Raw genomic sequence first — 23,767 nt, forward strand, 5'->3', positions numbered from 1 at the left:
CTGGCATTTGCTTAATATGATTAAAAGCTAAAAGTTTTTTCGCTTTGGATAAAGTCAGAGACTCTTTCCCTTTCTCTATGGATAAAGTGAACTCAACTTAAATCAAAGATTAACCTCTTTGCTAAAATGCACGGACGGATGCAAAGAGTAACCAAAGAGGAGTTAATCTTTGGAGTAACACAACAACTCTTGTTACTCTTTGCTTTGTTGTTGTTTTGTGGACAGATGACATCTAGTCTGTCATAGAGAATTGTCTCTGGCCTGTCAGTAGAATCTGAAACGTCAGTTGAACTTCTCTGAAATGATCTATGCTTTTTAGCAGATTTGATTTCATTTTCGTCTTCATCAAAATTCTTCCTTCATATTTTTTTAAACGCCAGTTATATTCTGAGTTTTCTTCTAATTTTTACAACATACATTGGCTAGATTCTACCATGAAAAATGTACAAGTCGTTAAATAATGATATAATGCACTCAAAGAATTTACATCAAACTATCAACAAAAGTGATGGCTAGATCTATTCTTCGATTTCTTCATATTACATACTCATAATACTCATGAAGACAAGTGTTGAGGGTACAATGGGGGAGAAACTTCCCCCAGGCTTCATAATTAAGTCTATAGAGTGGGATATGATGGACAAAGTAAAATTTGTCCCCTTGTCGATACTGAGTTCATTTTCTGTGCGTTGTGCATTATATCCTTTAACTTTGATAAAAACGAGACTACAAATACAAAAACATAATGCTTTATATAACGGTATTCAACATTCAAAAATCTTTAATAATTCATTACAGTTGATTGTTTTTAGGGATGCTAGATGCATACGTCAAAATATACAAAGGTGAAGGTTTTTCTGGTCTATATAGAGGTTTTTGGCTTTCATCCATTCAGCTGGTCAGTGGTAAGTCTATGAAGTAAATTTTAACTATGCAAGCTAACTCAGTTTTCATATTCAAGGAGTTTTTTATATTTCAATATACGAGGATACAAGGCAGATTTTAGCAAGACGGGATATCCTGAATTCAAAAATGAGATCTTTTGTTGCTGGTGCAGCTGCAAGTGTAGTAGGTCAATCAATTGTGGTACCATTTGATGTTTTGAGTCAACACTTGATGATGATGGGTCTACAAAACAATGTTAAGGATAAGGGATTGAAAGTGAGAATGTTTCAGCAGAAATGATTGCAGTTTAATTTCACTATGATTTTAGGTTGCATTCAATCCATTGGAAATAGATGCTTCACCAGGAAGAAGTAAATTTGCAATAACTATGGATGTTATTAGAAAAATATTGAAAGTAGATGGTATTGGCGGTTTTTATAGAGGGTATTTTGCTAGTTTATCAGTTTATGTTCCTAATTCCTCACTATGGTGGGGCTTCTATCAACTTTATCAAGGTAAATATTCGTTCTATATATGCTTCTTGGACCTTATTCCAAAGTTCAATATACTCAGATAAGGATTTTCGATTAGTGTATTCCCTGTAACATTTTCTTATTTAACAATGATATATTTTTTGGATGTGGGAATTTCAGAAAAATACTTCTATTATTTCAATCATAAATTAACTTTTTAAATTCAAAATCAGATGGCTAGTCACCGAGGTCATAGTGGTCTACGATATTTACATAATAGCTTGGTTGGTTTGTTTCTTGATGAATTTTTGGCTTAATTCATGTTTAAGAATATTGCATGTACTCAAGCAGGTGGATTGCTGGTGAATCAACCAGGTTGTTCTATTGTTTGGTTTGAGAATCTAAACCAGAAATTTATTACCCAAATTTTAATCTCTGATTAGATATTTGTTAATTTCCACTGACTAGGATGCTAAATTTCTATAGACGCTAAGCTTTTCCTCTCTAGACAATGATAATTCTTCTGATTGAAGGAATTTTCAAATCAAAATTATTTATTTCAGATCAACTGTTTGCTATAGCACCAGTATGGGTGTCCCAACTGTTGATTCAAACCATATCAGGGACACTAGGGGGTTTCACAACTGTTATCATCACAAACCCTTTGGATATTGTGAGAACAAGAATGCAAGTTCAAAGATTTGACTCCATGGCACTAGCATTCAAAGGACTGTGGAAAGAAGAAGGCTTAAAAATGTTTGCCAAGGGTTTAAGTGCAAGACTGATACAATCTGCTAGTTATAGTTTTGGTATAATTTTAGGTTATGAAACGATAAAACGCGTATCTGTTAAAGAAGAATATAAAGAATATGTGAGATGGTAATTGACGGGAATGTTGAGGAGTTTGGAAAAACTTTTAGTACAATATGAGTTCATGATCGTTTCTTATTTGAAACTTCAGTTAGTGAAATATTTAGGAAGTAGTGAATACATACCTCAAAGATCGTACACTTCACTTGTGAAGTGCTTTGATCTGAATATACATTAATATTTGATTTTGGCAGCAAGTTTATGATTTTAAACACGCCAAACGTTTTCAATCTGTTCACTAGTTTTAATTTACCCAGAATAGTACAAAATGCCACTGTGTTATGTATATTTCTGAACATTTTCATCTGTGAAAATAATTCAGGTTGAAAATCTGAAGCGATTTTTTAATGATGTAAGCCAATTTTGGTCTTAGTGAGATTCAAGCAATGATATTCTTCGTAAAGAGTGATTGCTGTAATATTATATGTAAACGAACTTGCTGGTGCAGATGCAATAAATGACGAGGACGAAAATGAATAAACAATTCCAACAACTTTTTACTTTTTATTCAATTCAACCACAATGTGAGTTTTAGTGTAAAACAGAAATAATTGACTGAGCAAGCAGAGAATATCTCTACAGACAAAATAGACTTGATATGCTATGCTACAATTGCTTTAAAGCGATAAATCTCAAGTATTTACAAATTTCAGTGATTGGTTTCTGATAACCCAATTTCATATTACTTGTCAATTCAGTATCACATATAAAATAGATTCAATATAAAATTTATTTCAATTAAATCATTAATTTGCCAAGTGACAAAATTTATGGTAATTAAATTCTTTCAATGATAAAAAAGTTTTGCCACTTCGTCCAGTGGAGATTTTTGAATAATTGCATCCATCATTACATCACATATAATGGGACGAAAACAATCACTGAGTTAACTATTTTTAAAACCATCTATTTGATAAAATTCACAACAAAAGGCACCTGGGGTTTCTATATTAGAAGCACTAGCAAATAAAAAAGGTTAGTTTGTTTTATTTATGTAAAACATTAACATTAGAATAATTCTTCACATTTATCAATATATTCTCAATTCCGAAAAATTCTATAGAGGCTATAAGGTACACTACAAGGACGGTTACAATATACGATGATTTTGATTTTTTAAAAGTGGTTTCATCACAATATTTCAAATATGGAAGATTGTCTAATTGCTGTGCTGATATTATTGTTGTCTAAATCTAAATTAAAACTATGAAAAAAGCACCATAAGTCATAATTAAAAAAAAAAGAATGAGCAAATGTTATTCAATAGAATTAGAATCTCAAATTCTGTAAATAGACAAATGATTCTTTGTACTCACAGATATTCAAAAATAAATTGTACATTAACAATATATAATATTCAAGTGATATTATATTGGTTAGTGAAAATAAACCTGGTAGAATCTTTTTAAAAGATATAACCTGCCATTTGATAAATGGTAATACCAATAAAATATCAAAATTAAAATAAATGCTTATTGCGAAACTGAAACAGTTTGAAATCATTGCACTGCGTTCTAATGAAATTATGGCACATAAACACCGATTTATGTGTGTAAAATTCGTGGAAACAATTTTTGTGCTTGGATAATACAAACATTTGCATAATCACTCACGTGAAAGGCTCCTCTGAGGAAGTTCAATATTCTAAAAATCCACAAGTTCAATGAAAACGTGTTTCGCACACATAAAATTTGCACTACAGTAAAAAATCCTGAGACTTTACGGAACATGCATTCAATATTTGAATAAATTATCACATATAAAAAAAAACAATGAAGACATTTTCGAGCTAATTTGTTTAAATTAATTGAAAATGAATAATTGTTCTTCAATTCGAATTTGGCGGTTCAAGTGTCACGATAATTTCTTGATATAACAAAAAAACAACATTTACCGAATTGAATTTAGGATTTTCTTTTCTTGTTGTTCATTAGGTTGTAGAATATCAAATTATTGAACATATCTTCCCTCTTCCTCTGGCACAAAGTGGCAGTCATCCAGCCCTGTTCCAACTTTCTTGCAGCCTTCCAACGGTCCGAAAAAATCTCACTGCTTATATCCGTGCATCAACTCGTTGAGATTGACCAGGTTATTTATATCGATGCTGTTCTCGTCAAACGAATCCAGGTAGTCCATTCCAGCCGTACATGTTGCAGTTGTGGCAATCGAACCAGCATAGCTGCACAGATATAACCAGACATGACATACTGCAACTCAGACCAACCAAAAGCAAAACATGGCTTGATGACTCATTGAAACAAATGGTAATAAAATGTTTTGTTGCAAATGTGTCTGGTTATGTCTGATTGCAGCATGCATTAATTACCACAAAATTTTGAGTGAATGAAATCAAAAGAATTGATGTTATTTTAGAAAAATACCTCTAATTTTCACTTACTTAATCCTTAGCCTTTCTATTTCACACAATACATATCAACGTCAATCACAATTTATTATCAGGTTGCAAAAAATATTCTGAAGAGAATGAGTTCTGATTTTTGAGTAAATAATTAAAAATAGATAGTTATTAAACACCAAAATAAAACAAATTAACATATAAAATTGTAGAAAAATCACTTTTTAAACAAGGTAGAGAAGGAAATGCAGATTTGATGGAAAATTACGAATCAACTTTCTAGAATAAAATAGAAGAAATAACCCCATTAGGAATACAAGAAGTTGAGAAAACCACATTTGAATTAAATGAATTTGAGATGATATTTTTCCAGGATCAAAAAAATTACCGAAATATAGCACATTATATCACCACAATTAGCTAACATAAGAGCAAACCTATTTGTATAATATCACTTAACAACAGGAAGTATTAATTTTTTTCGACATTTCTTTTTGTTATTCAAAATAAAATAAATTATCACAGTATCCAATTCATTTCCTGATGTCAAGGAGATATTTCACTGCATCAATTTTTTTGATTTCATTCAATTGCTCATATTGCTCAGGGTATGGAGAATGATGGAGGTGATGATAATGATATCTAAAAACTAAAGATGAAAATGAAAGAAATTCGGAAAACTATAATCAGAGGAGAATAAAATAAGAAATGAAAGAAATCTTTTCACTTCTGTACTAAGTGCCAATCAATACCAAATTGCAGTTATGATGGCAAATTTTTATTAGAGGTTAGAATTTAAATGATCAAATACTTTACATGAAAATTCTACTGCTAGAACTGGAAAATATATAATTTGGAAAACTATATTCATGCAAAGGATAATATATATTATAGACTAATTGAAACACGATATCACAGATTTTTTTGAAGCTTAGGGTGTCCTACCAGGATTGCCAATGGGCAAAAAACTTATAATGATAAGTTTTTTGGAAAATATACAGGGCTTAAATGAATGGTTGCGAAAAAATCAAGTGTGGGTCTTTCATATGGATTTTTTAGCAGCCCCTGCTTAGATACAGCTCTCTGAAGATGGCAACTAAAAAGCAACAGTTTTTGAAGAAAAAAAATTATTTACAAACATGTACGCAGCATGAGTCATATGGACTAGAATTATCTTCGGAAATTTACCTAGTAGGTTGATGTCTGCTGATATTCTAGAGGAATACCACCAAAATATTTTTGATTGACTTCTTCCTCCCATAGAAAGTCCTCATTTTCATTTCTGACAGTTTTCTCATTAGTAAGAACAAAATAAAATTAGTTTTCAAGTGCCATCTTTAGGAGGCTGATCTTAGCATGGGGTGCTCGAATTTTTATGAAAGAGCCACACTAATTTCTGACAAGGAATCACCCCTCAAGTTTTTTTGCAACTATACATTTACATTGGATTCTTTTTACTCAATCTGAACAAAATGCATCAAAATATGAAAAGTAAACAATAATAGCCATTGTTCTTTCTCTCCTCTAGTTTCATCTATTATGGAAAAAAAAAAGCATGAAAATAAGAAGAACTTGAATGATGACGATGAAGATGAACGATTATTAATAAAAAACATACAAATTCAAAATCATTTATATAAAATATAATCAAATATAAAAAGCACTAAGAATTAAATATAAAACTTATCGTCAACTTTCAATTGAATTGAATCTAATCGATTTTAAAAACGTATAAATGCTATGAATTCGGCTATATCACTTAAGGAATACTCATTCATATAAAGCATGTATCTTGCGTATGGCAATTTGGAAAAATCAAAATGAATCAACAATAAGAATCCAACTACAGTTCTATCATGTTCTGAAAACTAAGATACAAAATTACTAATAGACCAGTCAAACTATCAACTGACAAAACTATGCTCACTCACCTACTAGCCACAGATGGCGTATCCCTGGAGGGATCGGGGGACTGCATGAACGGGTGGTGTGGGGTGTTAGGATAGCTATTATCACTCCACCCAGGCAGGTGGGTTTTTAGTACTGGTTTAACATAACCATTTATCGATGTTTGCTCACTGCCTGTAATTCAAGAAAAACCAATAGTGAATCTTTTCGACCAAAATTTACAACAAATTTTCGAATTTTCGAAAATAGTCGATTTCACTCACTTTGATATGGTGTGTAGTACTTCTGGAAAGATATATCTTTTGCAATGTCTGGATACAAAGAAACTAAGTGATTCAAATCTGATATTCTATCTCCTAGTGTCCTTATAGCAAAGTCTTTTGCTGTGAAGGGCTGCAGACTGAACACTTCACCATTATCTGAAAAAATTCGAAATTTTAATGAAAATACCCTAGCAAGGAATGAAAAGTTCATGTATTACCTGAAATCCAGGCTATAGTAATACCTCCTAATTCGCTGTCTGAAAACCTCAACAGGAAAGTTCCAGCAGCACAACTCAACAACATTTCTTCAGCTTGCTTCTTTCTAACAAAGCCCATTATCAACCTGAAAAGATAAATTCATCTATTTGTTATGGAAGAATCCCCTGAAAACTATAAGTTCTTGATATAGATATTATAAACTGAACTGAATAAATTTTAAAACCTATTCATTTTAGGCCTGAATGAATTTTAAAACCTATTCATTTTAGATCTCTTCATAAACTTTTTAGGGTTTTCACTCCCAATTAATGTCAAACAAAAGCCACAATTCAGAAGATTTTCAAAGATAGATTTTTCGTCTGATGAAGGAGTCTGATATAGACTCTGAAACGATACAAAGAATTATAATTTCAACGTTATTTATTTTGAGTTCATTGTCAGGCAACAATTTTTTCTAGTTAATTTGCTCCTGACAAATTAGTGCAAGAATTTACGCAGGAGCAAATCGTTGATTTCATTTTTAATTGATTTTGTTTCAGAGATTGGGAGTGAAAACCCTAAAAAGTTTATGAAGAGATGCAAAATCCTCCCAGAATAAATTTCAATCGATATCTATTCATTTTAGGCCTGAACCGATATTTCAAATAAGCCAAGATTAAAAATTAAAAGATCCACTTACCCATCAACCCATGGGCCTCTCAAATGTTCTCTTGTGAGCTTCATGATGGCGTAGAACCACTCCCAGAATGTGAAATTCCTTTCAGATAACGGCTCTTTGCAGAATTGAGCCCAGGTCAGCATAGGGTTTTGCGATTCATTGTAATTGCCGCGAAAAGCTTTTTCAGCCAAGAACCTCAAATTATCCTCGGTCAAAGGACGACCTGTAGCTGCTCTGAATTTCAATGAAAGAGTCTCGGCAACTTTATTCCACTGGACCTATTGAGAAAATAGATGAGTACTCAAATTACACTGGGACAACTGACACCCCCCCCCCCCCCCCCCCCCCAAAGTATTTCAGGAATATTTTCTTCAAGATGTTTATTTTGATCATTCATATTCCTAATTTTTCAAAGAAGAATGCAGAGTTCATAGAAAAATTTTAATAAATTGATAACTGTATTTTGCGGGATAAGGACAAACTCTCAAAAGATCTTAAAGTATATTCAGCAACGTTTCGCAAACTCTCGTTTGCTTCATCAGGCCTAAAAATATTATAAAAATGTTGACAACCTTGATATTGTTTTACTGTATTGGTTTGTTTTGTTGTGTTTTCAGGTTATGTTTTCCTGTGATTTATTTTAGATGTAAATATTCTGGAATTTTCCAAATGAATTTTAGCCAAACTTTTAGTATTTTAAGCTGTTTTTTGTGATTTGACGTGGAATATACAGTTGATGCCGTCGGTTTTTTTTTTAAAGTTTTTACATCTGAATGTCTTATTTATAGTATAGAGGTATTTATTTATATTTTACTGTAAGTGTTTTGTATGACATTTTTATAATATTTTTAGGCCTGATGAAGCAAACGAGAGTTTGCGAAACGTTGCTGAATATACTTTAAGATCTTTTGAGAGTTTGTCCTTATCCCGCAAAATACAGTTATCAATTTATTAATTATTGTGGTGGACACTAATATTTGCATTCTGAAAAATTTTAAATAGAAAATATGAGAAATTGTAGGTTTGAATAACAGAGAAAAAAATGAATAATGGGAAAGTCCGGATAAAGTTTATGTGTTCAAACAAGAAAAAACAGGTTCAGCAACAAATGCCAAATGTTTTTTATGCCACCATCTGCACATCCTACTACATTGAATCAGAGGACAAAAGCATGATAAAGTAAAAGAATATGATAAAACCGGGGTATTTTAAGATTAAAATACCCCAGTTTTTTCTGAAAAAACACATGCATAACAGATGTTCCAGATAATTCAACAAAAGTGACAAATAGAAAAAAATTTATATGTGATCTGTAATAATTGTTGAGCATTATAAATATATATCAATATAATTTGGAATTACCTTGTCTGGTACAGCAAATGGAACTCTCCCCGCCTCACTAAAAGCATTATCCCATGTAACCGTAGCCCAGGCATGAGGCTCTTGATTCCCATGAACAATGACCACTACTGGCAAGCTCAAAGTCCATACTTGGAACATAAGTTCCCCACCTCCGACATTGAAATGAGATTGAAAGAGAAGTGAAAACTTCTCATCCATCACACTCTCTGTACCTTTCTTCTCGGCTCTTTTGATTTTTTTCAACTGCATATTCCTGAAGCTGACAGACAGTTGCCTGGTAGCTTGTTGGTACTCCATTGTGCCAGTATTATTTAGTATCTCTCCACTTGATTCGCCATTTTTGCTCAATTTGTCGCTTTTAAGAAGCAGGTTGGCCTGCGCCTCTGAGATAATTGTGACTTTAACCTGTGGCGGGGTCATGTGCACATTCAGTTTACCACCTACCAATAAACGGACAGTTGCGGTAAATCTGAAAAAAAAAAGACATTTTTTCTCAACATCTATGAAAAAATACACCCATTCTAAACTTGAACTGAACTTAAGAGCAAATTAATTCTTCATTAATGATAACTGCAAATACCTTGTATTCGTTTTCATAACTTGAGGGGGCTGTTTTTCAATAATGAAAGTTGAAGTAACCAAAGATGATAATAATTGAGTTATATCAGCTAAAAGTTGAGGTAGCACGTCAGGAAATGAATCTAACGCTAATTTTGCCTTCAATCTCTCCATTTCCTTGAGCTGCTGTCGATTCAACCAAATTAATTCTGCCAATGCTTCACACCTGAAAATTTTTTTAGTCATAAATAGCCACTGGAGTTGCTGTCCTCAACAACTGAGTTAATGAGGTATAGCAGCTTGACTCAATTTTTTTCTAATGAATTATTGAGGTAGGCATTTTCTACTAGATCTTCCCCCTATAAACTTCACATTAAGTGCAACATATATATCTTACCATTCTTGGATAGTATCTAGATTACTATTGAATATCACACCATTTCCAGCTAGTTGCTGTTCCCTTTTCCACCTTATCAGTTCTTCATCTAATACATGTGTCTGAAGTTGATTCAACAATTGCACGGTTTCTTTTAACTTATCACTCAAAGCTAAACGTAATTGCATTAAACCTGCCACCTGAAATTGAAAAATTGCAATATTTCATTTTCCACTAAATGTTCATGATTCATTCAGTTATCAAAAACTAATACATCGCCAATTCAATGAGATCCAATCTTTTGAATTCAAAGTTATATTGTAGAATTATTGAAAATCTTCGAAATTTTGAATTACATATGTTCAATAGATTATAGATGAACATATTCACCTGATGCAACTCTAAAATGAAATGCGAGATTTCACTTACCCTCTGATTGAGTCCTTGTTCCAAAGTTTCCTTTTGTAGTGTCAATTTCTGGATATTTTGAGCAGTCGTAGGACTGTTAGGTTGACTAATCAACTGTTGTAAATGAGCTGAAATTTCATTTAAAATTAGTTTGAATATTATTGAAGGACAAACGAAACAAATAATTCCTACCCTTTATTTTAGTACATTCATGGTATTGAATGGCAAAAGCTTCTTGATCTTCTTCCATACGTCTCAAATCTGCTGCAGTATCCTAGGAAAAATAAGGATGATTTTAGATACACTAAGATTGCATTCATTCTACCAAGAACTCTTCAAATCTTTTTACCCTCATTGGAAATTGAAAGTTTGAAATATTCGAGCAAACCTGCCATGCACAATTAGATATAGAGACCCCAATCAATCTTCAAAACACACATCAAAGTTGAATAACTCACCTGTGTCCTTCTCTTCAAAATATCGATTTTGTGCAAAGTTTCAGCTCCAGAATTCTCCATCGTTAAACCTGGAACAATTTCACCACTAGCCTGTTGTATGATGCCAAATTCAGTAGCAAGACATTGTCGGACATATGTAAAAAGTTGCATAGGGTTGGCACTACAAAAAAATTAAATTTACTATAAACACATATTGATTATGCGTCCATGTGGTACAGTGTACATGAATTTTGAGTTGCTCCGCTTTTTTAGCGATTTTGTCGGTTTGTTTCTCTGAGCTTCTATTTTGAGTTTGTTCAATTGAAGGCTAAGGTGGGAGTTGTTTGTTTCTCGTTTTCTCGATAGTAAGAGGGAAATCCCTGATAATAAAAGTGAGTTGTATCTTCGCTTTGGGTCCGATTTGTTTGTTTTCTTTCTTATCGGCGTTAACATACGCATATGGTAGCGCGGGTATTCATATGCTCGTTGTTTCGCTTGCTAGAATCGGTATAAACTGCCCAACACTGAACCGTTGTCTCCTTTGTTTTTCTCCTTACCCTTTTAAGGCTCAGATGTAGAAATTGTGAACTCCTTCAGACTTGGTAAATTTGATAAGGACAGGGTTCGCCCAATAAAGGTTGTTCTAAAGTCGACTATGGAAGCTAAGAGAATCCTAAAACATAAGCTTGAGAGACAAAGTGGAATAAAGATTGTTTCCGATCAAACTAAGGCACAGCAGGAGTATTATAGAAAGATTAAGTCAGAACTCAATGAATTGATTTCGGCGGGCCAACGATTGTTAAGAAGGAATCTTTTAAGAACAATAGAAAAAACTAGGTAGATGTCCCAGCATTCTGTACAATGTCGATTTCATCTAACTCAATTCGCAAAGTATTTTGAATAAGATGGATCAAGTGAGAATTTCTTTGTTGTGTCATAATCCCAAGATCATATGTGTTAGTGAGACTAGAGTTACTGAGGACATTGAACAGTCTGAAATAGCACTGCAGGGATACAATGTTTTACGATGTGATAGTGATAGGCATACGGGTGGTGTTATCATATACATTAGAGAAGATATAATTTGTTTATATGAAAAATCTTGTTTTTTGAATGGAGTTTTCTGGTGTAAGACGGCCAAGATAAGGATAAATGATTGCAAGTACACAATTGGGTGCATTTATAGATAGCCATCAAGTTCGAGTGCACTATTTTTGGAAGAATTCGAGAACTTATGTGAAAATTATTTCATTCCTAAATCACGTTGTGTTGTTGTTGGGGACTTTAATTTTGACCTTTTGGGTGATTCTTTTTATGCCGGGAAATTTAAATATCTTCTTTTAGAATATGGAATTCAACAAATGATTACTTCACCTACTAGGATAACAGATCAATCTTCTACATTGGTGGACCATGTACTAGTAATAATAGTGGCATTGCTGCTGCACTTGTGCACAGAACTCCCAAAATAAGTGATCATTCCCTATTGTCAGTAAGTTTTTGTCATAAAACTAATGATAGTGTTTCACTCTGTAAGAGGTTCAGAAATCTGTGTGAGGGTTAATACATCCTTCACAACTGCTAAGATTCCGGACAAATTAAAAATTAGTACGATAATACCAATTCCCAAAATATCCAATACTGATAGAGCTGAAGAGTTTCATCCTATTAATACACTTCCCTTATTAAAAAAAATACTTAATTGCTGTCTATAACCAGATCATTGAGAGAAATAATATTATTCATCAGAATCAGTCGGGATTCAGAAAGGGCTATTCCTGTGAGGGGGGAATTGTTCAGCCTTATTTCGATTATTGCCCATCAGTGTTGTTCCTATTTAATAAAACTCAGAAAAATGAACTGCAGAAGTTGCAGAACAGGGGAATGCAGATCATACTAAAGTGTGGCAGGCTTACACCTGTCACATGCATGTTTGAGTCGTTGCAATGGATAAATGTCGAGCAGAGATTACACTACATGACATTGTTGTTTGTTTTTAAGATTCTGCATGGCACTTCATCACCTTACCTGAGAAAATTCATTACCTATGGATGGGAAGTGCATGGTTATCCAACAAGAAACAATTGTAATATATACATAAGGAAAACATGCAATGCTGCTGCCATGAATTCTATTTTCTTCGGGGGATTTGATTTTTTCAATAGATTGCCTGTGGATATTAAGACCTCTCGCTCCATTTCTTCGTTCAGAGTAAATTTATCCCGTCACCTCAGAAGTGGACACAGTTAGGAAGGATAATTAGACTAAATGGGATTTCCTTTTTCTTTTTTTGCTGTTTATGGAGGTGTGGTTGATGATTTCTTTTTTTCTTCAAACTTTGTTAAAACATTAGGAGCCTTTAAACTTTTTCACGATAATATTTCAAGTGTATTACTGTTTATTTTAGATTACTTTATGTTAGGGTTACTCTATTTGAGAAATAAAGTTATTATAGTGAAAAAACATACCTGTATCTTTGGCGAAACATAATTGCCGCCTGAGCTAACTTGGGTTTAATCAAAAAGATATCTGGTCCATCAACCATAGATGCTTTATTTTCAATCTCTTGAATTAATGAACTCACAAGTCCTGCCACATATTGTTCATGTTGGGGGTTATCCGGTTGAGGTTCTAGATTAGACCTAAAATGATAAAATACGGTGAAGTCCACATAATCAAAATGAAGCATATTACTTACCAAAATTTCTCCTCAATATATTGGGCTAAGCAATGTCTAACTTCGATGGGGAAGTGATCCCCATATATGGCATAAATTTGCTGGATACTCTCAGAAGGAAGTTGCTGAGCTTTAGCCCAAAGCGACATTTTCTTAACCTAGAAACGATTTGCAAAATCAAGTGTTTTCAATATTTTTAACTTCATGAGCTGCGCAAATTTGCCATTCATTCGTTGGAAAAACGCAAACAATATCAGTACTAGAAAGAATTGCTACCAAGGTCACTTGAAAGTGTTTTTTGAGGTTGCCTACAATATTCGGTTTATAACAATCCAAATGAAACTTACTGATAAAAAGACAAACACACTTGTTCACAGGTCTCAAAACTCAACTTTGATTATCATCAGATGACTCATTTAGACAGTAGCCATTTCAATTATTACAAAATTCGCGAAATCCCAGGCCTGCAATCACAACGCAAAAATCAGAGGTTTTTTTCACTACTCTATGTTGTCGCTTTGTTATTACACATTCGCAAGAGAACTACGTCGCAAACAATTTACAAAAAAAACATATTAGTCACAGATTACAGAGTAATCTGTGATATTAGTGTTCTGTGATTGACAGATTAGACTTTCGCACATAGAACACTAAAATTACAGATTAACTCTTTTTTTCATTTCTCATCTCTCTATACCAGAGACAAAGAGTTGTTACTCTTTGCCAGAGATATAGAATCTATATCTCTGGCTCTATACAAGGATTAATTCTTTTTCTTTGCTATGTGATAAAATCATTGAACTAAACTACTTCTTTAGTTCAATGGATAAAATGAAATCAAACAAAACTGTTCGGTGCCAGTGGCGTACCCAAAGAAAATGAAATATATGGGCATACCATAAATGAGCTATCATGGTAGAAAAGGGCATTATAGAGGGTCTCCCCCATTAGGTGCTCTTTCCACTTGTAGGTCTTTTTCAATTTCAATATAGTATCACATTTACCAGTATTAAACTATGTAAATGGCTCGATTGAAGGCACTGCAGTAATTCACATAATTTTTGGAATGCACTTTAAAATAATATGTTAATAAAAAACGAAACAAATTGCAAAACAAGAATTTATTACACTAAACAAATAATCAACAAGGAGTAAAATCCACTAACATTAACATTTATTGACAATATCGATTGAGATGTTTATTGTATATAATTAAACAGGTTTCTCAACAGAAATTTTTTTATTCTGTTTATCAATAAGAAAGGCACGTAACGATTCTTTAGTATTGTCATAAGTCGCATAACTAATTCCAACCGCAATTGGGCCTTTGATCCAATTCATGGATAGTCCTTTGTATAATGCTCTCCATAAACCCTCTGTCCTGAAAAATATATAACTCAAAATAACAAAAATTTTAATAACTAGTTTTTCTGATTTCTACCAAAATAGGTTTCTTAGTATCAATTTTTTTAATGGATTCTGAATCTATGTCCTCTGAAATGGATTTTATGTAATTTTTTTGCGAGATTTTTTTTTTTTCAGAATAAAGAGCTGCTTTCAAGATCTCCCTTCTGATATATGTGTTCATATTTACCTATGCATATATAAAATGGTTGCTTTTATAGTTGGATATCTTCCCTGAGTATCTGTTTGCATTCTTCTCCTTATAATATCAAGTGGATAACTGCTAGTCTGGCCAAGCATACCGGCGCATGCTCCCATGAACAAAGAAACAAGTGGATAAAATCCAGAATATTTTTCTTCAAACTTATCTGCAACAATCATGTATATGAAAAATATCAAATCTAGATGAGCCTACTGTCATACCCTTATAGATTTGCTTGAGCGTATCATATGTGAAAAATGACACTCCAGCATATGGTATAACTCCAGCTATTGTAGAAATGTAACCTTTATAAAAAGCCCTTAATCCTTCTTCCTTGTAAACCTTGACAAACACCTGTAATTTAAAGTTTGTTTAGTAGAAATTGCGATTGGAATACCAGTTATACTATACCTCTCTTAGTGTTGCATATTCAATTTTTTTTGTAACTGCCATGCGAGCTCTTGCCAGATCAAGTGGGTATGTAAGGGACTGGGATGTGACTCCTGCTAGGGAACCAGCCAGAAACAATTTTTTCGGTGATTCTCTATGAGTAAAGATCAATATTTGTAACTTAATTCACAAACCTGATTTGATTTTGAAATCGATATGATATTGAAAAGAAGAGTGAAAGGTAACATAGTCACTAGTTTGGTATATTTGAAAGTAACTCACTTCCCCCTGGAGCCATCTACTCCCAACACCTTTTTCCATTCTTCGTGAGCAGTAAATTGTATAGCAGCATAAGGGACAATCCTTGCCATTGTTGCACTGTTTCCTCTCCATAATGCTATAAATCCTTCTTGTTTATAAGTCTGTTTCAAAAATTTCAGAGCCTTTCTAGTAGAATAAGGATTTTTTCTAAAACAAATAATAAATAATTTACAGAAAACCTAGTAAGACACTTGAAGAATGTAAGACGTAAAACCTTAATGGAAAACGACGTTAATTTTCACACTGAAGCAGAAGCACCCAAACCTTAATCCAAACACCAAAAATGAAATTTTTCATGACACATTAGAAGCTGTTTCAAAGTTAATATAGGTACATGCTTAAAAAATTATTTAGAAGCTATAGTGACCTATTTACCCTATCTGAAAATTTATTTTTGTTCTATCGAGTGGAGCAATAGTGGTTTTTGCCAAGGCCCCAGCTATAGCTCCTGCTGTTAAACTAGTTAAAATTTTAGTTGCGTTATTTAATTCACCCGTCTTATGATTATGGCCTTTAATTGCCATATTGGACGACTTTCATCAAGGCATATTTGTTTAAAACTACAACAAAAGAACAATTAAATTCAGTTAACAGAACATTTCTTGCAAATTTAAGGAGTTACCTAATTTGAACGAGAATGTCCTTGATAATAATCCCTGAACGTTCAGAGTTCGATATACTTTCGTGGTAATTTTGAATTATGGAACAAACATATACGCTTAAAAAAAAATAGCAAGGCAATGTGAAGAATGAAGATAACCTTTCCGTCGAAGTACAGTTTTCGAATTTGTATCAATTGGTTCAAATTTCAACCTACTTGAAAATAGAATTATTCAATAGGTCGATTAATAAACATTAATCAATGAATAATGAAATATTTTACCTACTATATTCGGTAATCGGTATGAGCAATTATCACATTTTTATCAACATAATTTGACGTAACTGACACATTTGTAAGCTTTCCTTCAGGAATTTATTTGCCTGTTGAAAAAGGAATTGACTGCTGATGATCATAAAATGAACATGATATGACTTTTATTGATCACATCTACAATTATTGAATTATTAACAGTCTGTTATCGATTTTGATTATTATTAATCACTGTAATCTGTGATTATTAATGGATGAGATGTTGGCAGCACTGTTAATTCTTTAATTAATTTTTATTTTGACAGCTGATATATCCGTGTTTTAGAAATTTTTCATTTTTCTTCGGTCGAAATTAATTTTGTGATATAAAGCCTAGGACTTCACTCGTTCTCCTATAAAACACATTTTTTATCTTATCTAATCGGTTAACCATTGTGAAAAACTGGTTGAGTTGAACTGAAATAAGTAAAATGGTAAGTTGATTTGATTGGAAAATTTAGTTTTAATTCCTGTACATTTTTCAGGCAAGATATTTCAAAGAACAAGATATTGATGGTGAGTTAAATTGGTTTTATGCTACAAGCGTTGATTGAATTAATACTTCGACGCTAGAACTCCTATACTTTTTAAGGTTTTAAGTAGTAGTTTTGTAGTGATGGGATTATTCGTCTTTTTTTATTAAAAAAATATTTATTCTCTTTTAGAATTTAGGGAATGTTTCTATTTGTTTGCTCGATCTGGACATATAAAATCTCTAGATGAGTTGACAGTTATAATGAGGAGTTTGGGATTAGCCCCGACTATTTCAGAATTAGCTGGTTATCTTAAACAGAAGGTATTGACGTGGTCTTTTCGCTTTATGACTTTTAAAGGTACATTTTGTAGGGTGGAAAAATGAGTTTTGCCGATTTCCTTGAAGTTATGCATATCCATTCAAGGGTAGAAAATTTGCCAAAGGAAATAGTGGATGCCTTCAAAGCAGGTGATAGTTCAGGTAAAGGCTTGATATCAGCAAAGCAGCTACGTCATATGCTCCAAAATTGGGGAGAGTGTTTGTCATCAAAAGAAGTTGATAGGATCTTCAGGGAGGCCAACATCACAAATAATAGTATGGTTAAATATGAAGAGTTTGTTAAAATAGCATGTGCTCCTATTCCAGATTATTATTGAGTACATTTCTGATTTTTTCACATTATAGCACATGATCAGGGATTTTTGGTGGCGTTTACAAGTTTTAGATGGTATATTAATTGTTAGATACTTTTTATTTATATATCTGTGTTTTGACATGAATTGTCCTATTTATATGCATTTTACACATTTACCTAATAAATATTTTAAAATTTTTTATATACATTTTAATTTGATTTGATCCTTTCATTTTATGAAGAATTGTTTTGTGAAAGTATTTTTGTTTTATCAAGTACTTTCCTAGGATATATCTATGCTTGAATTTAGCTAAAAAATTATGATTACTCTTCATTTTTCCTTCACGAGTATGATTTATGGAGGGTAGGTATAGTACGATCATTTAATAAGAACTCATTTTCAATCGGAAAAGTTTGATCAGGGTCGTAGATGTATCTACCATCAGGGTGAAGTAAATAGGTCCTTTCGTTTGCATAAGAAGTTAAACACTTTTCTACACTCGATTTGATTTACAGTGTAGAGGAAGTGTAGTTTATCTACACATAGTCAAAAGGAGATTTAGATAAACTAAACCTCCTCTACACTGGTGTAAATTCAATCAGCAAACGAATACTAAAATCAAAGAGGAACTCTGCTAAAATCGAGTGTAGAAAAGTGCTACACTTTTTATGCAAAAGAAAGGAGATGGTCTCTGTGAACGGGATCAGAGAGCTGTTAAATTTGGAGGATAGATGGCAGTAGTGGTCGTATTTTGTCATTGAACTCTATGGGAACCCATAGAGTTCAATGTATTTTGTCATTATTTTGTCCGTTTCATAGACATTGAGTCTCAATGTCTATGGTCCGCTTTATCCTAAATGTGCATTACCAAAGATATTACAAAGAATAATATTTTGTGCATTACCGATTGCGCTTTAGGCTCAGATCTCAGATCAATATTTTTTATTGATCTGAGTCTTTATGCCATGGAGATATCTCTACCATAAACAGTGATTACCTCAAGCATAGAACACAATATGATTCTATGTTTCCTCCATGGTTTCCTTTTCTTTCTCAACCTAATAATAATTTTGTGATCACCGATTTTGAGGTTAATTGCAGAGACGTTTGTTTGGTTACAGAGACGCTTTTCAGCAAAGATCTTCGGAGTTTATTATATTAATTAAATTTTCTTATTTCTTCGTTGTGCCAAAAAACTCGCCACAAAATGTCGACTGCTATGCCAATAAATCCAAAACCTTTCCTCAATAGTTTGACTGGTAAAGCTGTGATGGTTAAACTTAAATGGGGCCATGAATATAAAGGCTATCTTGTTTCTACTGATGGGTACATGAATTTACAACTTGCGCAAACAGAAGAATTCATAGATGGATCCTCCTCAGGTAAATAGAGTCAAGTTCATTATTAGGATCAACTTCATTAAAATATGTTTATTCTTCTTTACAGGGATGCTGGGTGAAGTTTTAGTTAGATGTAACAACATTTTATTCATAAGAGGAGTGGAGGAGGAGGATGAAGAAGGGGAGACCAAGGATTGAAATATGTATTTTGTTTTGATAACTAATGATTCCTAGCAAGACGATTTTGTTGGCATGATATGGACAATGTGGAACAACAGTGTTTTGTATAATGTGAAAAATATATGGTATTTTGTGTAGGTTTATTTTTTTCTAGATACATGCAAACATGAAACTCATGTTGGTTAACTGAATTGAAGTATTCAATTTCGATAAGTGTCTTCATAATTCCCCAAAAACATATTGAGTTTAATTTTTCAATTAGAAGCTCATGGCAATAAAGATTAAATTGATGTTTTAATTTTCATGAAATTTTGTTCTGTAAAAAACATTTTCTATTAACTAACTGACCTCCAATAAAACTTAATTAAAAAGCGAATATTTTAATCCTTGAACACCAGACTTGCAACAAGAATTCTATTGTTGTTTCCTTCACAACCCAAAATCATTAAAGTATTATCACCCTTTTTGGGTAAAATTGGTTAACTTAGTTAAATGTAGTTGGTCACAAGTGGAACTATGGAGGTCAAGGATTGACCTTAAGGTAATGTTGAACATGAAATCTTTAACATTCTATATTTACTTGACTATTAGGTATATATTTTTTTATGGATCATCAAAAATATGCATTTCATTGTCTCATCAACAATCACTAATATGTTGGTTATTGATTTAAAAATAGATGAAAAAAGTAAAAATCCTAATTGAATAAGTTTAACCTTCTTATCCCTACAATAAAAAAAGGGTTGATAAAAAACCCTATCAATAACCAAATCATCCTCTGAAACAAAAGGTCTCCAAATTTCTGGCATAAAAAATTAGGGTAGCAATTCGAAAAACTACCCTGCACCCTTTTTAGAGGGAGTGTGATGAATTTCTGAATTTTGTGCATTACTTTTTATTTATTCTAGATGTAGATTATATATTAATATATAATATAGAATATAGAATACATAGAATTCTATGTAACTGATGTTACAAAGCTTGTGATAAGCTTACTTCGATGGGAAGAAAACTGAAAAATACAAAAGGAATAGTACTCCTAGCCTCTTTAAGTACCCCTTATATAGACCGCTGTGGTTCAATCAACATATAGAATGACTCTGTAAGTATCGACATATCAATGAGTGAATGCTATTACAAAAATTTCAATTAGATAATGTTATCTAATATTTTGTGATTGTTTAGACTTATTAGTTGCATAGTATCTAATATTCATAACACATGCGAACGGGCAGCGGTGGAGATAACACTTCGGATTAGGTATGAAAGAACGAATAATTCCGAAAGAAAAAGGATTGAACCCACTTTGAATGAATGCACTTATAAATAAGGGAATCTTCGGCGAAGCCTGAAAAATGTTAATTTTTGTGCAGAAATATATATTTTGAACGGCTATACACTTTGCCAAAGGAAAATGCAAAAAAAATATAATTTTTGAATATCGAGAGGCCCCATCAGCCAGTTCAATTATTAAGTTTTTTTATGTGATATGAAAAATCAGCAAAATTTGTTTCAAATGAATATATCAATTTTCACTTTGAAACTGAAATATACCTTGATTTATCAGAAATAAAAACCTATTATTTCTATTTTTTCTTCGTATATAGGTATATTTTATAACAATTTGAGAGCTATTTTAGTATTTTTATAGATAAATATCAACAACAATAAAGCTATTAAACATGGTTATGCAATTTTTATAGGATTTTCTTCTTGATAATAATTTAAGCTGATTTAAAAATACTTCATTTGCCTTTTTAAGGTAATTGAAAGAAGCTATATGTGTGAATAATTGTTAGTTCACCGTACTCTTTCTCCTTTCTACAAGATTATTTACGAAAAAAATCAGCACAAAAAAGTTACTTGTGTATAATCTTCCTGAAATTTTCCTGCACGTTTATGCTTGTGACTTTTATAGATTTCACAAATTGAGAAAAGCACTGTCATCAAGTCAGGAGTTTTGGTACACTCATTCACATTCATAACCAGGAGCGGACACCCATCCAGGTATCCAGGTAATATAACGTTGCATGACTTCCAGAAAAAACCCAATTATATAGATACATATGTATTTCCAGAAGTACGTATTGAAAATTTTTCTAAATGAGCACTGAACATTGTATATAGAACGCGTACACGTGTCGTTTGTGACGAAAGCCACTGCTCCTAATTTTTTTTGCAAGTTCTAATCGTTCATATTCAGTAGATAATTCTCATTTATGAGGAAACATAATGAAGTTTCTAATGGTCTATTTGACCTTTGCTGAAAAAATGCAATATACTTTATCGCCAAACAAAGCTCGAAATAATTGGCTGCGAATTTATGAATGAAAGTTGGGAAATCACGATAAGACACAAGATTATTTTTTGATTAACGGATAGTTTGCAGCTTGAGATGAATATTTTGACCTGGTGGTTCGATTTCCCTACAATTAATAGCTTGGAATCAATTCAAGAAATTCGATATTCAGTGTGATACGTTAAAATATGAAGAGGACAGAGTGCACATTTTTTGCTTTATTGTTTTTTGGACTTTTCCGAATATTACTGGTTATAAAAATTCCCAACTTCCTAATTATTCTATCCTATATACTCAACTCCAAATTTGTGATTGTGAAATTCATATTAATACCTATTCATACGTGTTTAATTATGAAAAATTTTATTGCAAATCCGCACTTCTATCCAACAGAGCAACACCACTTTAGCTCAGTCAGTTTTCAATATCCGCTATTATTGTAATTTTAATACCGACTAATTGGAATTTTCATGTTGATAGAGCGAAGTCAAGGGGTCTCAACCTCCACTAAAACGTCATCGGGATGTCATCCGAGCATCCCTCGGAGGGGGATGATGGCTTCATAAATAATCGTTGTCATTTTACGGAGATTAGCTAATAAGTCAACACGCATTCTGTCATTCGGATTCGAAACGGTACAGCATCGTAATAATGGCATTGTTTTGTGCGGTAGTTGATGGCGTTCGTAGTGAGTGGCAGTTGGGGGGTGGGGGATGGATCAGAGCTACCCTCGTTTAACAATCGCGTAAACGATGTATCGGGGGCAGACATTTGGTCCAAGGGGTGAGAGGTAAGAGTGGTGAGACCGGTGTCCTGAGAAGCATTTTACAAATTTTATGTCCCACATGTACCCCAATGGTTACGAGTCATCAAAATAATTCTTCGTCAATATGGCTATCAAATTGCTTAGATTGAAGATATGTTAAGATGAAGCTCCTAGCCCAGAAGGTCCTGACATTTAGTTTAGTAATAAGTATAGGGGGTGGACAAAATTCGTTGTCTACTGAGGGGATCTCGAGAACTATAAGAGCTAGAAGAAAACGGATGGAACATTTCCCAGCTCTTTTTTAGAGAAACAAAGAATGGTGAAAACCGTAGCCTCCTACGTTTTTGAGTTATTAGCAAAAAATGACATTTTGATGATTTTGAAAAGTTCTCATAACTTTTTTGTCTTTAAAGTTACAGATCTGAAACTTGGATCTTCTACAGGCACTTTTTTACGTAGAATCCACTGACGAGCTCGAAATATTCTTTCATTTCGAATCATTAGGCGAACTTTGGTTTTTTTGAAAGCAATAAACTTTTATTGAATTTGATATTTTTGAATTGGAAAAAACTTTTGTCAGTAGATTCTACGTATGAACGTGCCTAAGATGGTTCAAGTTCAATATCTGTACCGTCAAAGACAAACAAGTTATGAGAACTTTCCGAAATCGTCAAAGTCTCATTTTTTGCTAATAATTGAAAAATGGTAGGAGCTACGGTTTTCACCATTCTTTGTTTCTCTGAAATAGAGCTGGGAAATGTGTCATCCGTTTTCCTCTAGCCCTTATAGTTCTCGAGATCCCCTCTGTAGACAACGAATTTTGCCCATCCCTGTACATAATGAGTAATATAATTTCAACAAATGTGAAGCAGTATGTAGATTTCTGTCGCATAACTTTTTCAACCTCTCAATTTCATTTTTAGGGGATGCAAATAAATAAATAACAACACACCATATTATTTTTCTGCAATCATTTTTTTGCGAGAAAAGTTATTGAAAAATTAGCTTTTTTTTGAAATAAACACATATTAGAGTAACAATTCATCAGAAGAAAATTCAATATAGTATAAGGGAAAACCAAACAAATTAATTAATTTTATGTTCCAAAAAGATGGTTAAAAAAAATCATAAATGAATGACAAAGATCTATCATGGTCACGAAATGGCGAAGGCACCGGTCATGAGAACTTCTATGAAACCCTTATTTGTAGAATAAGACGAATGAGTTCTTGAAGTTGCAAATTTCACACTCTTATTGCGTTTTGTATTGGCAAAACTAGTGCAGTGCGAGTGCATTTTCTGGTGTTACTACAATCCTTCCAAAGGATCTGAAGCTAGTTCTACAGATGAAATTCGTTGTACATAATAGAAAATATTAGTTTAAAACTGCTG

General features: G+C 32.7%; 5 protein-coding genes and 1 long non-coding RNA gene across 12 annotated transcripts; 4 read left to right on the forward strand and 2 right to left on the reverse strand.

The window, feature by feature from the left end:
* The first annotated feature begins 291 nt into the window (after positions 1-291).
* On the forward strand, positions 292-2,721 carry LOC123312583 (solute carrier family 25 member 44). The gene is made up of 5 exons (XM_044897090.1): positions 292-760; positions 813-905; positions 962-1,161; positions 1,214-1,400; positions 1,922-2,721. The coding sequence occupies exons 1-5, from the start codon at positions 559-561 to the stop codon at positions 2,239-2,241; spliced, it is 1,002 nt and encodes a 333-aa protein (XP_044753025.1). The 5' UTR covers positions 292-558; the 3' UTR covers positions 2,242-2,721.
* Positions 2,720-14,004, reverse strand: LOC123312582 (signal transducer and activator of transcription 5B). Of its 4 annotated transcripts, none has more exons than XM_044897086.1 (14): positions 13,798-14,004; positions 13,472-13,608; positions 13,242-13,415; positions 10,795-10,954; positions 10,529-10,610; positions 10,358-10,464; positions 9,950-10,128; positions 9,575-9,778; positions 8,995-9,463; positions 7,654-7,910; positions 6,974-7,098; positions 6,756-6,911; positions 6,516-6,666; positions 2,720-4,407 (listed from the first exon to the last, which is right to left on the reverse strand). In XM_044897086.1, exons 2-14 carry the CDS (start codon positions 13,597-13,599, stop codon positions 4,275-4,277), a joined length of 2,325 nt encoding a protein of 774 aa, XP_044753021.1. In that variant the 5' UTR covers positions 13,600-13,608; positions 13,798-14,004; the 3' UTR covers positions 2,720-4,274. The 4 variants fall into 4 exon arrangements, with proteins under 4 accessions (XP_044753021.1, XP_044753024.1, XP_044753022.1 ...); XM_044897089.1 differs by lacking the exon at positions 2,720-4,407 and adding an exon at positions 4,637-5,233; XM_044897087.1 differs by lacking the exon at positions 2,720-4,407 and adding an exon at positions 6,204-6,452.
* LOC123312584 lies at positions 8,207-8,541 on the forward strand. Its single transcript, XR_006537655.1, has 2 exons — positions 8,207-8,427; positions 8,485-8,541. It is a non-coding gene; the product is annotated as an uncharacterized LOC123312584 (long non-coding RNA).
* A 552-nt stretch (positions 14,005-14,556) lies between the features above and the next one.
* On the reverse strand, positions 14,557-16,795 carry LOC123311914 (mitochondrial coenzyme A transporter SLC25A42). 4 transcript variants are annotated; one of them, XM_044896040.1, is made up of 8 exons: positions 16,655-16,795; positions 16,390-16,580; positions 16,143-16,327; positions 15,729-15,914; positions 15,468-15,600; positions 15,278-15,410; positions 15,045-15,222; positions 14,557-14,831 (listed from the first exon to the last, which is right to left on the reverse strand). In XM_044896040.1, the coding sequence occupies exons 3-8, from the start codon at positions 16,289-16,291 to the stop codon at positions 14,663-14,665; spliced, it is 948 nt and encodes a 315-aa protein (XP_044751975.1). In that variant the 5' UTR covers positions 16,292-16,327; positions 16,390-16,580; positions 16,655-16,795; the 3' UTR covers positions 14,557-14,662. The 4 variants fall into 4 exon arrangements, with proteins under 4 accessions (XP_044751975.1, XP_044751973.1, XP_044751976.1 ...); XM_044896038.1 differs by having other exon boundaries at positions 16,390-16,583; XM_044896041.1 differs by lacking the exon at positions 16,390-16,580 and having other exon boundaries at positions 16,655-16,794.
* Positions 16,796-16,953: 158 nt separating this feature from the next.
* LOC123311915 (calmodulin-like protein 4) lies at positions 16,954-17,987 on the forward strand. Its single transcript, XM_044896042.1, has 4 exons — positions 16,954-17,114; positions 17,166-17,196; positions 17,346-17,476; positions 17,527-17,987. Exons 1-4 carry the CDS (start codon positions 17,112-17,114, stop codon positions 17,809-17,811), a joined length of 450 nt encoding a protein of 149 aa, XP_044751977.1. The 5' UTR covers positions 16,954-17,111; the 3' UTR covers positions 17,812-17,987.
* Positions 17,988-18,863: 876 nt separating this feature from the next.
* On the forward strand, positions 18,864-19,447 carry LOC123311307 (small nuclear ribonucleoprotein F). Its single transcript, XM_044895198.1, has 2 exons — positions 18,864-19,172; positions 19,237-19,447. Exons 1-2 carry the CDS (start codon positions 18,998-19,000, stop codon positions 19,326-19,328), a joined length of 267 nt encoding a protein of 88 aa, XP_044751133.1. The 5' UTR covers positions 18,864-18,997; the 3' UTR covers positions 19,329-19,447.
* Positions 19,448-23,767: the final 4,320 nt, after the last annotated feature.

Source organism: Coccinella septempunctata, chromosome 4, assembly GCF_907165205.1.
Source record: "Coccinella septempunctata chromosome 4, icCocSept1.1, whole genome shotgun sequence".
NCBI lineage: Eukaryota > Metazoa > Arthropoda > Insecta > Coleoptera > Coccinellidae > Coccinella > Coccinella septempunctata.

Coding starts and splice junctions, on each gene's coding strand:
- LOC123312583 (XM_044897090.1), top strand. CDS start 559: ATGAAGACAAGTGTTGAGGGTACAATGGGGGAGAAACTTCCCCCAGGC. Junction 906..961: donor ATCCATTCAGCTGGTCAGTG/GTAAGTCTATGA, acceptor TTCATATTCAAG/GAGTTTTTTATATTTCAATA. Junction 1,401..1,921: donor CTTCTATCAACTTTATCAAG/GTAAATATTCGT, acceptor TATTTATTTCAG/ATCAACTGTTTGCTATAGCA.
- LOC123312582 (XM_044897086.1), bottom strand. CDS start 13,599: ATGTCGCTTTGGGCTAAAGCTCAGCAACTTCCTTCTGAGAGTATCCAG. Junction 10,465..10,528: donor TGAATGTACTAAAATAAAGG/GTAGGAATTATT, acceptor ATGAAATTTCAG/CTCATTTACAACAGTTGATT. Junction 9,779..9,949: donor CTAGATACTATCCAAGAATG/GTAAGATATATA, acceptor AAAAATTTTCAG/GTGTGAAGCATTGGCAGAAT.
- LOC123311914 (XM_044896040.1), bottom strand. CDS start 16,291: ATGGCAATTAAAGGCCATAATCATAAGACGGGTGAATTAAATAACGCA. Junction 15,601..15,728: donor GTAGATGGCTCCAGGGGGAA/GTGAGTTACTTT, acceptor CTTTACTCATAG/AGAATCACCGAAAAAATTGT. Junction 15,223..15,277: donor GCTCAAGCAAATCTATAAGG/GTATGACAGTAG, acceptor TGATTGTTGCAG/ATAAGTTTGAAGAAAAATAT.
- LOC123311915 (XM_044896042.1), top strand. Junction 17,197..17,345: donor CAAAGAACAAGATATTGATG/GTGAGTTAAATT, acceptor ATTCTCTTTTAG/AATTTAGGGAATGTTTCTAT. Junction 17,477..17,526: donor CTGGTTATCTTAAACAGAAG/GTATTGACGTGG, acceptor TACATTTTGTAG/GGTGGAAAAATGAGTTTTGC.
- LOC123311307 (XM_044895198.1), top strand. CDS start 18,998: ATGTCGACTGCTATGCCAATAAATCCAAAACCTTTCCTCAATAGTTTG. Junction 19,173..19,236: donor CATAGATGGATCCTCCTCAG/GTAAATAGAGTC, acceptor TCTTCTTTACAG/GGATGCTGGGTGAAGTTTTA.